This window comes from Archocentrus centrarchus, chromosome 8 (genome assembly GCF_007364275.1).
Source record: "Archocentrus centrarchus isolate MPI-CPG fArcCen1 chromosome 8, fArcCen1, whole genome shotgun sequence".
NCBI classification, from domain to species: domain Eukaryota; kingdom Metazoa; phylum Chordata; class Actinopteri; order Cichliformes; family Cichlidae; genus Archocentrus; species Archocentrus centrarchus.
Window position 1 is genome coordinate 4227119 of NC_044353.1, and position 14179 is coordinate 4241297.

A 14179-nucleotide genomic window follows, 5' to 3' on the forward strand; every position below is an offset into this window, starting at 1 on the left:
CACTGAGATTAATCTTTATTCTCAAGCCACGTGTCAGTAAATTTGAATCTATCCATTTCTAACCAGCAGGCTGTCTTGGAACGTCTTCTTCAGGGTTTCTGTCAATGTACTGCAAGCCATCCCATCAAACATACCCTCTGCTGGGCAAAAACCTGAGGGACTTTTCTATTTTTAAGAGGTGTTTTTAGGCTTACGCTATAACCATTAAGTTAGCCAATGCTGTCTTTCAACCTGCCTTTCACATTAACCATGTTTACGAATATGCAAACATTCAACTGTAAAGTACAGGCATAACCATGCAGTCGCATTGTGTGACCTAAATCTGCAGAGAGGGTGAAAAGACACTTTGTGCTGGAAATTCTTACAGCGAGTTGGCTAAAAAGATTTCAGACCAGGCCCAACTGAATTTAAGCAGTTTAATACTATTTAAAGTCTTTAATTAGCAAATGTGTATTCAAGACATTTTAGTGACCCACAAACACCCGGGTATTACAAATATCTGGGAATTTGGCTTAATAGCAAAATTGTAACAGAGTTGCATCTACTTCAATAATTAAACATCAACTAGGCTTCTTATGTACAATTAAAGGATTTCTGTCTACTTCTAACCAAAAAAAAAAAAGACTATGGAGATATTCTGCATTGTTCTGTTGGCCCATCAGCACTCCAGCAATTAAACCCTTTATCGCTATTTTATTATTTATCATACTTTATTACTTAAATCTAATTAAATATTCCCATGGCCTACTCTAAAACAGGTCTCAGGTACTCAAACTATCCTCAAACTGGAGACCAACATTCCCCATTAGAGTTCCTAAAGTTTTATTACCTGATGGTTTTTTGCAGCTGTTTTTATTAATTCCTTGTTTATTGTGGTGTTCTTTTGTTTCTGTCTGCTCATTGTGTTCTTGTTAATGTTTTTGTTCTCCCTTGAAAAACAGATTTTAATCTCAATGAGAATGTCTGAATACATTAAAATTAGATTTAAAAAAAAAATACCCATAATGGCCCAATGTAATGCAGAGATTTCTTTTGTATATCCTTTTTTTTTTTTTAAAAGCCGTACAGCCTCAGCAAAACCCACCAAGCTTGCGCCCGAGCGCCCACAGAAGTGGACAACCATCTGTTGACAAAAAGAAGAAATGGGGAATACCGCCAGCCTCATCCTTATCCCAACCAGTGTCCTGAAAATAAGGTGCACGCACTTCTCTATGGACAAGAGACAATCTCATTTTTCTCCAAAGTTTGAAAAGTGTGATAAAAGTAGTGCATGTAAGAAAAAAAAAGGGAAAGTCTACACACTGTTAAACTTCACGTTAATAATTCAATTCTCTTAAAGGAAGCCTTTCGATCCCCAGGATCTTCTTCGGGCATGTATTTTCATGAACGTGGTATTATCCTTCAAATTCATTTTAACTAAACTACATTTATTTGGTAAATATCACAAAGAACTTCACTTGAATAATGTAGGACCTTTTCAATCAATGCCCAGGCTTCAAAGAGGACCAGGTCTCTAAACAAGCAGTTTCAATTCCATATGCTGGAGGACCTGCAGCCTGTTGCTGGATTAAGTGAAATGTGAAACAGCTCAATAATGAATTGATTGACAGGGCTAATGATTCACAACTTGGGTGAGAGCTGCAACAAACAACAAAAACAATAGGGAGAGAGACAAAGAAAGACAGTGGATGTAGCTCTCCAGGACCAGGCTTAGAGACCACTACTCTCAGCCAATGTACACACTACACTAATGCCATCATTAGGAAACAGAAGAAGTACATGGTAATGAAGCAGCTGGCGTTCTAGTTCACTTACCTTGGATCCTCGCTCATTAAAGATAATCTCCACATCTAAAATCTTTCCAAATTGCTGCAGAGAGAAAAGAAAAAGAGAAGAGATGGAGTTAGAAAGCCTCGCTGACTGAATTCATGAGGATGACGACTGGAGAAAGAAAAACCATTAAGGCAATATGGAAATGTTACTTTTGTGAGGAAATGGTGGTCAATTTGCATTTGTTAGCTCGGCAAACACTTCTTGAAGGTTGCTGGCGTGGCTTGAAATGAGAACTCATAGCTGGCGCTTTAGCTCCTCTCTGTATGTCCATCAATACTTTATGAAATGAAATCACAGTATTTGTAAAAAAATACTTGATCTTTGATTACGCTGCAGTGTTTATGATGTAAGTTAGCTCGCCTGTTTCAACACAAAGAGAAAAGCAGCATCAGATGATATTTTGATGTTGTCTTGAGATGCAGACCCCCTCCACCTCCACGATCACCTCGGGGAAACTTGCTTCTTCAAGTCTTGTGAAGAGTTTAGTTGATCATTTCTACCTTTCTATCCGTTTATAGAGCTCCCTCTCTTCTATTCTTTATTCTCTCATCCTCTCTTTGTTTGTGTGCTCTCACAGTCAACAGGACCTAAGGGCCAGTCCCCAGGGGTTAACACGCTGCAGCCTTTCGATTTTAACAGGCCTGCCTTTGGATCATTAGAAAACAGAGGAATGAAAGTAAACTGTAAGTTCCTCTAATGAGTGGAGTGAGAGCGACTTTTAATTGCTGTCTACAATGGCTGTATTATTTCATTAAAAGTAATTACCCTGTCAAGCGGTCCGCGTCGCCTTCATTTCAGCACAACAGGGAAGAAATGGGCCTTTCCATGTGGTCGACACTCAATGGGAATGGATGGATCGTTTGACTGAGCCACTAATAGGGGTTAGGAGGAGCTGGCTATTATCTGGCTGGAGTGAATGGAGTGGACTCCGGGAGTTGAGGTTTTATGGGTTAGCAGGGAAACATGTTTCCTCCCATTTAAAAAAAATGCAGCATTCTCATCACACCAAGCTACAAACCCCCCAAACAGGTTTAGTTATTTAAAAAACCACCTCTGTTTCCACAAGGTGCATCTTCCCTGTGTATCTGCTCTTCTTGAAATTGATCCTATAGATCCCAGCCACACATCTGCTTCATATGTCGCTCGGCTACATTGATTCGAATGGGGAGTGTTGGCTCGATCACACACCCAGGCATTTATATCCCAGCGTGATGCCCCTTTCTCGCCTGAGAAGACAATGCTTCCCCCACGCAACGTGCAGATGCTAATTGTTTTAACCGAGCGTAATGGGCTTGTGGCGTCGATTAATTAGTTTCAGAGGAAGTCATCTTTGTGGATTTCCACATGGTGCTGGGGACTGCTCGCTGCTCACCAGTGATCTCATGCACTTCTATTCCCACCCACCTACTTATACACACACACACACACACACACACACACACACACACACACACACACACACACACACACACACACACACACAGAAACAGCTGCATCAGCAGCACCGATAAACAATAGCTTCAATGGGAGGAGTCTCCAGAGGGAGGACAAGAGAAAGACTGATGTCATCTAGGAGGCTGCAGCTTACATGCATCCATCCATAGATTAGAAAAACCATCCAATATCTCTGAAAATAAAAACATTGAAAGAAGCATCGGGTTTCTATGTTTTATCTCATTTATCACATATGTTATGTTTCAATTATGGCTGAACTAGAGCAAATCATTCTGGTGCATTTGAGACATTTGAATGTTTTTATTTGGTTTCTTTTTGTTTACATGTGCTTTCAGGGGTATCATCATTTTTAGGACACGCTGTGTAGACTTTTCAAATGAAATGCAGCCCTCAGTATGTAGTGGGGTAGGGTGACTGGATGAGTATGTTGGCCATTAATGATTGAAGTCTCCATTCCCGTGTCTGAATAATTTTGTAGCTATCGTGACGCTCACGCTACGTAAACTAGCTGTTGGTCATTTTTCACCTGCATTACCACGAATTACAAGTTGTTGTTCCTGTTCATTTATGGCTCAGTCACACTGGAGTAAATGTATGATGGCAACCTCACTGTGAGTAGGGGAAATAGGATTGTCCAGTAATTGCATTGAATTTTTTTGCAGTCATCGATGGATTGCGAGTAGTTGCGGTGACCAGCTGCTCACCCAGACGTCGACCGTGCACCACCCTCAACTTCTGTGTAACTGCTTTGGATTGCAAGGCGACCGTAACTGCACACGTGGACTGACTGCAGTCACTCTCAGATAGATTGCTGAGTCTGTTTGGAAATAATTGCCATCTAATTTATTAATGCGGACAGAATGCTAACATGTTAGTCTCCACGGATGAGCGCAACTTGTCTGCAATACATCTCTTTGCATTAGAGGACTCGACTCAGCTGGTTGCCAACTGGTTGCATTCTGGTTATATTATAAAAGCAAGTTGTCATTTTGCAGTCAAATCAGCACCCTGCGGCAACTGTGTCACTACTTGTGGAGGAATTTCTGCTTCTGGCTGGACTCTGAATGTGAGTTGTTATTGTGAATTTCTGTTTAATGTGAATTTCTGTGCATGTAGACGGCAACAGATTTGCGATTTTTGCCGATTTCTCACGTAAATCACCGTATTATCACAAACTGATTGCATGCAATTGCCAACTTGACCCCATTCGATTGCAAACTGATTGCAGATGGATAACAGAGTCTTACTGTCTTGACACATCAAGGTAGGTTTGAAGATGGCAACAGACTCCAACAAACTGATTCAGATAAAGTAACCATTTCAAAGGCAACAAGATTGTGAGTTCATTGCACACAGTCTCAGTAATTTTGGTTATGCTGCAGTCTGCAACCAAGGTTGTGTGGTAGTGTGAGTGTACTGTTAAAACCATATGTTATATGTTCATTTACAGGGTTGTAAGTTGTCTCTTAGCTGCTTCCTGTTTTTTTTTTCTCTGGTTTAAAACAAACAAAAAGCTATAACTAGATGGCACATATCTACAGTTAAGAAACAAAAACATAAAAAAAACCTGGTATACTTTATATACAGTGTGCACTTGGAAGCTTTTTCCCTGCATAAAATGATAATCGACTATATTTACTAGACCTCAAGCTTCCAAGTGTGGAAGCAACAAACAAGATTGAGGCCCTTGTGCCTCCACCTTTGATTAGCCTGAATATCTTTAAGCTCTTCAGAAACCTATAATTACGCTACAGCGCCCTGTGTATTCAAACAGAGTGCCCGTGTGGAGCATGCTCAGGCACAGTGTGACAGTTGGATTGGTCGAGGGGGGGGGGAGTGCAGAGGTCCTGATTGCTCTGGGGAACGCTGTGAGAGCCCTTATATTCACTACAAGAAGCACTGCTGAAGAACCCAGTCACACAAACGAGGGCACCCTCAAGCAGCGCAGCATGGGCGCCGCACAGAGCTCACTCGCGCTTGGAGTGTTTTCATTTCCCCCACACTTACTCACTCTCAGAGATCACAGTTTCTAATTACTGATTAACGTCCGCTGCGGTTGCCCTAATGAGGCCTTCATTCAGCGCCTCGTTAGAAGCTCACAGGTTTCTCCACACCCTTAACCCTGTGATGTCAGAGTGGATTTCAGGCCCTCCCTTCTTGTTTGAATGCTTTCCACTGTTGTTGAAACCTTCATAGCACTCAACAGAGACGGTTCCCTCGTGCCGTGTGGGAGCAGATGGAGCTCCTGGTGGGGCTTTGCTCTGCTGTAGACGCCTTCTCTAGTGAGCCGTGCAGCACCTCCATTCTCTCTCTCCTCTGTCTTCCCGCCTGCATGTCTCTGGGCTTCACTCATGCGTAACAGTAATGGCGTATTGAGCCGGTGGCGCTCCAGAAGCCATTAGAGCTAGAGGGATGAGGCTTTGCACGCGCTGATCACACAAAGGCCCATTGTGGAGGCCATGTCAGAGGGTGGAGCAGACCAGCTATCGCCTTGCCAAGCTCTACCCAAGACAATCAAACCCACAATCCTCTGGTATGCCAACCACCAAGAATGAAAGGAGGGTACAGGTAAGAGGAGGGACCGGGCAATGTGGGTGAGAAGGGTGATTGAGGGGGACTGGGTGGGCTGTGATCAATTTTGCATCATATATCTCCATGAGCCAGTCAGACTCACAAAGCTTCCAAGCTAATTACTGAGGTGATTTGGATTCCACACGACCTGCACCAGAGCTGGGAACAATAAAGCCAACAATCAGAGAGAGAAAGAGAGAGCGAGCACGCAGCCATGTTGTCTGCAATTTATAAAGCCACAGCCACAGCTCTCGAGTAATTAATATCAGCTGGATGTTGTCTTCATAACGACAAGAATTAACGCCTCTGGATTCTAATGGTCCAATTAGTGCATAACATTTAAAGTACATTTTTGGCAATCGTCTCCATTCAGATCCATTATCGTTATTGAATAGGGGATGTTTGGTTCAATTCGTATTGAGGCTTTTGTGAGACACAAGGGTGAGCTGTTGAACTGTACATACTGCCTCATTAATTGCAAAGAGACAGAGAGGGGGAGAGAGAGAATTTCTGTGGTGGACCTCTTGTATGTTGATATGTAATCTCATTGCATTTGTCAGCAGCTGACCATTCTCTGTGTAACTTCTAGAAAATAAGACTGTTTAATGACCTGTGAAGACTACCCATTTTTTCCATGTACACGCTCTGATATATGTGAACACAAACAGGAATAGAAATTAAATGTTTTCTCCCCCTTTCTTTGTATTTGTCCTCATATTATAAGAATAATATTACCCTCACATTGTTGTTGTTCAGGGGACAAACTTACTAAACAGAAGTGTAACAAAGCCAGAGCTCTTTGGGGGGGGCAGACAGAGATGAACAGTAAAATCATTACCATACCTTCTCCCTAGTGCCCAGTCTGCAGTGCAGCAATGAGTTCAGCACCTGATTGGGACTGATTGAGCTGTTTGCTTTTAAAAACTCAGAAGGCACTCCTTTCTTTCCCCCCCTCTGACAGCGTAGTAATCAATGCCTTAACTAGATGACACTTTAAGCACTGGCTTTGCTCATTAAATAAGTGGCCTGTTGTGTGGTTTAGATTGTTTTCCCTGATGCTTCATATTCATTTTAATAAAGACATAATAATTTGTTCTGACATCAGAGGATGTGCTCTTTAATTTGGGTAAGATGGGACCCTCAACTATGAGAACTGCTACCCTGTGAAATTCTTGTGCTAACCTTTAATTTTACATTGAAATGCAGAGCTTCTTAGATATTCTGCAAACAGTTTACTACCTTTTTGGTTTCCTGAGAGTGTGTGTTTCAGGCATTGTTGTTATTGTGTCTCTAGATGACAGTAATTAGTAAGCACACCAATATCGTAAGGTACAATTCCACCACAGGAACTTTCCCCAAGGACTGGGAACCTTCAGAGGCACCAAAGTTTAGATTAGATTAGTTTGCACGGAAACTATTTTTATCCCCCAAAGATGTCCCTGCTTATTGGAATGTACTTTCTGAAAGTCCGGGAGCTTTGGAAAAGGCAGCTTCCAGCATGGAACATTTGTGATTGGTGGAAGTACTCTGCCAGACCCTGCAGTTTGGGCAAAAGCACGTGGAAAGCCTCCAAGAGGTGAAAAGCTCACTCACCCACCCTCTCCCCAACCAGTCACAGCATGTGGCTGCTCAGAGCTCGGCTCTGCAGAAGGTTTCTTCCTGTTTAAAAAGGAGTTCCTTCTCCCCACTGTCACTAGGTGTCTGCTCAGAGCCGATCATCTGATTGTTGGTGCTCTCGCTCTAATATTGTTAGAGCTTTAACTTATAACTTATAATAAAAATGCCTCTAGATATAATTAAAATTGAACTAAGCTGAATTCAAGTGTATTAAAAATAAGGTATACCACAGATATTGTTGGATATTTCATGTGCTGTGGTTGAGCGAGACGGGGAGCAGCATTAGTGACATCACAGCAACACATCAGATCAATAAAATATCTTCTGATTGTTTCAAAGCAAACGTGCTTCCTAACACTGTGCAGAAAGGTGAAGCATTACCACGTTACATGTGAATGTAACTGAAGTGCCTCATCCCATTTGCTGTGGCCGCTCTGCTCTGTATGTGCACTGCAGCTCGGCTCTGCCATCCAAAAGACATGCAGACCTGCAGCTCTGACCCAAATAGAGAGCAGAGGAGCGCGGCAGAGTTCTAATGTAAGCGTGGAACGCTCACTCAGAAAACTCTGTGCATCATTTTGCTGTGATTTCTGCATTAAACATGCTGACATGTTTTTATAGGCACACAACAGACTTAAAGGTTGCTTGGTGGGTGCGTCAGATGTGTTGCACAATCACCGCCAGCAGCACCATGGATATAAATGCACAGTTTATAAAAAAAAAAAAAAAAAAACCCACTAATGTGGAATAACGTTCATGCCTTTCTGCTTTATTAGGTACACTTCCCACTGAATTAATCTGTTCATGTTTCTCTTAAATAAAATGAGCTCTCTTATTTCTTTTACAGTGTGCTTATTGTGCATGATCACATCCTGATGATTATGATTTTAAGGATTTATCTAATATAAACCCCAAAATAATATAAAAGCAGCAAAAGAGTAATTCGCCTAATTTTCACAGGTCTTTAGAACTCAGTGGAAATGTTTCAGTTCCTTGGAAAAAGTCCCTGGGACTGAAAGTGCTGGGCACTGTGGGTGGAAAGGAGGCTACAGCAGACCCAAGTTATGATAGCTTGGAATTTTCCTTCAAGGTACTCACCCCAAACATTTGCCTTAGGTCAGGGTCCCGGAAGCGGAAGGGAATGTTGGAGACATGTAACCTTTTGGGCTGCTGTTTCTCTGAAGAGTCTGAGTGCTGGAGCTGGAGCTGCTGAGAGCCCTCTGTTTGCGTCACATCATCTGTCTGCCAGAGGGAAACAAACAGAGGAAAGACACAAGCTGCTCATTAGCTGCTACAGTATACTGTACCTCCTGGTCATGAAGTATGGGGAGGGGAGTGGGTTGAAATAGAAGGGTGGCAGGGTGCAGGGTGGGGTGGGAGGCCTGGCTGACTGACTTCCTCAGCATCTGCTATTTTTCAATCTGGCGAGAAAGCCAAAGCGATAAACAGCCTATGACTTATAGTGTCAAACCTGAGGTTGTGCATTACAAATCCACTTATTAATCTCTTGCACTTAGCTCTTGAGCAACAGGGAAGATTGAAGGTGCTGACAAAAAGGCGTGGATATAGATCCCACGGAGCCCTGACATGTCTAGACTAAAGACACATTATTGGTGACGTTTGCACACAGCCATCAGAGTGCGAGGCCCAAAGCCCTCAGCGTTGTTGTTTCCATCATTATGCGAATGCTGTGCTGACATTTCTATATAAATGACGTGTCTGATGTCAGTGACAAATTCCACTTGTTTCTCTCTGTGACACCAGTGATGAATTTCACTGAGGGTGCTGGTGGCTTGTCTGTTTAGACGGACCTCGTTTTTGAGGCAGTTTTATTTTCTGTGGACAAAACCTCATTGGTCAACTGCACAGCTTATCATCTCTTTTATGGACTATTTTGACATCGGTCTGTCTTCGTTTTTGGTTTAACAGGTTGCTGCTAAGTGTTCTGTAAAAATGTGTTTTATTCATATAAGTGGTTTCTGACCTGCTGTCTCGGTGGTTAAAGTTTAAGCCACAAAATAATTTCGATTAAACAAGTAGTTGGGAAATTTGGAAGTTATTATTAAAAACATCAGTATATGAGCATTAAGTATGGAGCTAGCACCAGGAGCATAGACTGTATATAAAAAATGGATGTAGTTGTTTTGACGAGGGATTTCTCAGTTTTGAAACATTTGGTTTTACACTTTGAAATCTTTTTAAGCCTCTTAACATTTACTGGGATGCGTGCGACCTGTTTAGGGTTATGGGTAGAGTTAAATCAACATATCCCCTCTTCATGCAATTTTCAACTACTGGCTCATTTATGTAAAGCACACCATTACAGAAGAACTGTAAGGCCAAAGGTCATGCAGGACACCTAATTTGAGAGGTCCTGAAGTTTAGCATGTAGCTTAAACACAACCCAACCCTAAAAAAGGTTGCTGTCAAACTTGTGGATGCTAAGAGGCTAAACTGCCCCCCCCCCCCACACACACACACACACACACACACACACAACACTCCCAGTGTCTCGTGTGGCCCCTTGGGAAAATAAATTGCCCACCTCTGCCTTAAAGTGTACTCTTTTATCTTAAGTGAACCATAATTTACAAAATAAACATCAGGGTGTATGAAATTATACCAACAATTCATTAGGGAAAGTTCATTGAGATCATAAATCAACGGTAAAGTAAATTTTTTCATTGATTTTAGTGCAGTCTGACTTCCTTTTGTCAAAAAAAAGATGAGCCGCCTCCTGCTGGCCATTAGACAGAATGCGGATTAGCTCAGCATAAAAGCCAAAGGAAGGGGAAAATGGCTAATTTGCTGTATAAATTTCTCTATGACAATTCCAGGTATGACATCACCGTACCTGAAAATCTATACTAAACGATCTATCAGCTGCAAATGCTGCAGCTCACAGTGAAGCTGAGGATGCTGCACACACTAACTGCATGGATGAAAAAAAAGCTGTTTATTTATTTGCACCAGAAAGTACAAACTGGCATTTAACGTGTACTGTTACCGTTTACTGAAATACACACGGGTTGAGGAGCATCATTGGATGCAGTGATGTTATATAAAACATGCTGGTAATAAAGGGTTATCCATACATACAGTTCAAGCGGTCTTAATGGGTTAATCGGTGAGCTTCACAGCTGTTGATATTTGTATGCTTCAACTATGGAAACTGCTGGCTGTCAGTGGGTGACAAGAAATCAACTACAAGCCATTCACTAGAATTTCTAATTAAGTTTTACAAAAGTGTGAAACAGCACTGCACATTCATATTTGCCTCTGAGAGGGGAAAAGTAATTGCTCCCATGACCACAAGAGGTCACTCATCTGGAAAAGATAAATGTGATTTTTGGTTTTTGTTGTTAGGGACAGTCCCCATTTCTCAAAAGCAAGCATATAAAAAAACAAAGCAACAACAAAACAACAACAAAAACTAAAATGAGCACTGATTTAGAGCCAGGGCCTCTGGAAAAGGACTAAATAAAGAAGCAGGCAGAGGGGAGGGGAGAATGAGCAATGAGAGAGTGGAAGTGGCAGATATTGAGAACAAAAGCTGTTTGAATGTGATATGTAAACTGCCAGGTCTCCTGGGAAGTGCTCTCTGAGCATGACACACACACTATACACTGACTGGGAAGTCACATACACGGATGCAATCTTGTACTGATACAGACGTGAAAAGAGAGCAGGCTGTAGCCGGAGTACAAGCGGCTCAAATGACATATACACTCACACGCCGATAACCCTCACGCCGCTCTGAGGCTGTCAGATGGCTGCAGGCCTCTCGTAGTGATACATTTCCCACCATTTAGGAAATGGGGTAGGGATTTATTCATTATAATTCATCATCACAGTATTATCATTATCATCATGATCGTAATGATGATCGCCTTTATTATTCTCATTATCATAATCACAATCTCCACTGTAATGGCCGTCATTTATTTGGTTTTTATGGCCCATTCCGAGATGGTGACATACATTGTTAACAGTGACAGTTGTTTGATTCAAGGTCCCACTTTGTCTCCCCTGCAGCCGCACAGGTGAGGCGTGCTGGTGGTGGCAGCTTCCTAAGCCCCGCCTGGTCTTGACGGTGTTCGGACCAGAGGTTAACAAGTGATAAAGGACACAAGAGCCGGAAAATGCACTCAGCTGGCCGGCCGGCCGGCTAGTAAGGAGTGGATTTGTGACAGAGAGAGACGGGTGGACGGGTCTTAACTCTGCTGTGTCCTCGCGCGCTGGAGGTTAATAGCCTGAGTAGCCATGTTGGGCCCTGGGGGTGACACATTGCAGACAGATGCTAGGACCGTGGAGGGTGACAAGGTACCAGAGCCCCGCGGGTCAATCTGTTTCATCGGTCACACATGACACTATCGACCTTTAGCGTATGTTGCCAGACTACTGAGCACCGCTGTCCTCCAGCTCTTCTGTCTGGCTTTTTATCACGGCAGGCGCAGTCGCGTGTTTGCAGACATCCAGATTAACTTTCACTCGACGCTCAGACAGGCCAGCAACACACTGACACTGGGGGCAAATACACATATGGAGAACACAAATACCGAATGCTGACTCCCAAACACCCCAGACTGCATCCTACTAACTCAATAACTCTGAGTGTCACTGAGATCCGGGATGGCTGCCTCTGCACGCTGCTCCCGAGGCTCCGACCTGCCTGCCTGGTTGTGAGATGGTGGTGTAGCAGTGGAAAATAATTACCTCCATATTACCATAGGAGGCCACCTTCAGTGGCACTTTACTGTCCCGACAGCTGCTGTCACGGGGAGGAGGCGGCGGGATGCAAAACATGCCGTCACCGCCAAAGCCAGCAAACCTAAGAGTGAGAGAGCTGTCAACTCCAGCAACTCTCCGGCTTCCTGTTCAGTCATTTCTCTAAAAGACTCCCTTGCTGTTATTTGCAAATCGCCTGCAAAGTGCTCTGCTCAGCACTTTCCCCCTCCTCGCAGAGTGGCATTACAAGAGCATAATTGAAACTATCTGATTGGAATGCTGCCAAGCAGGTAGATTACATCCGATTAAATAGGAGCTGGGGTGGGGGGTTCTGAGTCTTCACTCTCAAGAATTATAATGCCGGCGCTTTAATTCATTATTTTCCTCTTCCGGTCCTTCACTGTTTGTTTTCTTTTTCCAAAGAAGCTGCAAAAATAACCTTTCCATCACCTTAGAGAGCAGGGAGTAAGTGTGGAGTAGAGGATCCGCCCCCACCACATCCCCCTGATTCATATAAACAAGCCAGAGATGGAGGAGTCATTTTGGGCATGCTGGCAACACTAAGACCAACTTATTGTCTCGTGATCGGCAGTTTCAGCACCAGTGAAACTCTCCTCTCTGAACCAGCTCTGCAGAATCAAAAGCTAAAAGGAGACGAGTTCACTTCAGCTCCCAGGTGTGTTTTGCTAAGATGCATCACTGAGGCTAAATTTTAGATTTAGGATTAGAGTTACTTGCAAAGGGTTTGAGGCCAAGGGAAATATTGGTGACACAAATGTAAATCTCTCATGTCAGCCAGTGTGAAAACCATCTACTTTATATACAAGATGGCTGCTGCCAGCATGTCGTTATGGATTCTGCATTCTGAAGCCTGAACATTAATGTTTTGGCCTCTTTCATGTAGTTTTTTTGGAGCCAGGAGCCACATTTAGACCAGGGGGTGAGGTGCCAAGTTATCAGCCAAGGCTAGCAAGCTACAGAACTAAGATGAGCTGCATTCCTTAACTGTACAGGTGCATCTCACAGAGACGGATATCTGCTATCAATATGTTAAGCAACGAAGTAACAAACTAAAAAGAGATACTAAAACACTGGAGTCTCCAAAACTGGAGCAAAGACTTCTTGGACCATCTGGTCTTGCATTAACCACACAACAGGCCACATTATTTGTCAGATAAGTCCATTAAAATGCTCCAAAAGGCAACAACAACACAGACGCAGTCAAGAGGTCCAGTTCAGTGCCTCCAATTATCTGAGACAAAGCCCATTTTTTTTGGGGCACCGTCTGGAAGGATAAACCTGAAAACTAGGTAATCATTAGCGCTGTAACACGTGCTCATCTCTGTGTTTCCTTAATAGAAATATTTATATTTTATAAATTACATTTCTGTGCTCTGAAAGGTTAGTTCTGCACATGATATCACAAAGTTTCCACATTTATCACCGATGATTAATTAAAGTGTCTCAAACAAGACATCTGCAACAACATCAACTTTACATTAAAAATGAAATAACTGACCAATTGACACTTAATAACAACGCTATAAGTGCAATATTCATGAGGTCTTTCTGTTCATAACAGGTCGGTTTTGTGCACACCCTTGCAAAGGTACCCTTACAGAACTAACTCAGCTTTTGTGACTTAACATATCTTAATCTTCTGTTCCATGCAGCTCCATTACTGCCTGAAAACCTGCCGGTGACCCTCACTGCTGGACTGGCTGACATGCATCTTCATTATAAAGCACACACTATGCACTGTAGCTGGAAACTCTTGCTGCTGTAAAGACTCACTAGAGAACCAAATGCGCATTAATGCACAGCTGAAAATAGTCCCCCAACAAATGCATTGTTTATCTCCCGAATGCTAAAAAACTACAGCATCCAGATGTTTCGGGACATTACCGAGTCTCTTTCAAAAGGGGGAAGCAGATATTTGTGAGCTGTGCTTTTGTGAGCTACGTCTTGAGAGTAT

At 42.8% G+C, this 14179-nt stretch overlaps 1 protein-coding gene across 2 annotated transcripts in view; it reads right to left on the reverse strand.

Moving 5' to 3' along the window:
- The window catches only part of LOC115783977 (RNA binding protein fox-1 homolog 3-like), a 266321-nt gene that overhangs the window by 17267 nt on the left and 234875 nt on the right, over window positions 1-14179 (reverse strand). For both annotated transcript variants that reach the window (XM_030735008.1, XM_030735007.1), the window contains exons 5-6: window positions 8575-8718; window positions 1816-1869 (exon numbers count right to left, since the gene is read on the reverse strand). In XM_030735008.1, the coding sequence (XP_030590868.1) occupies window positions 1816-1869; window positions 8575-8718 (198 nt within the window). The remainder of the gene's footprint in view (window positions 1-1815; window positions 1870-8574; window positions 8719-14179) is intronic.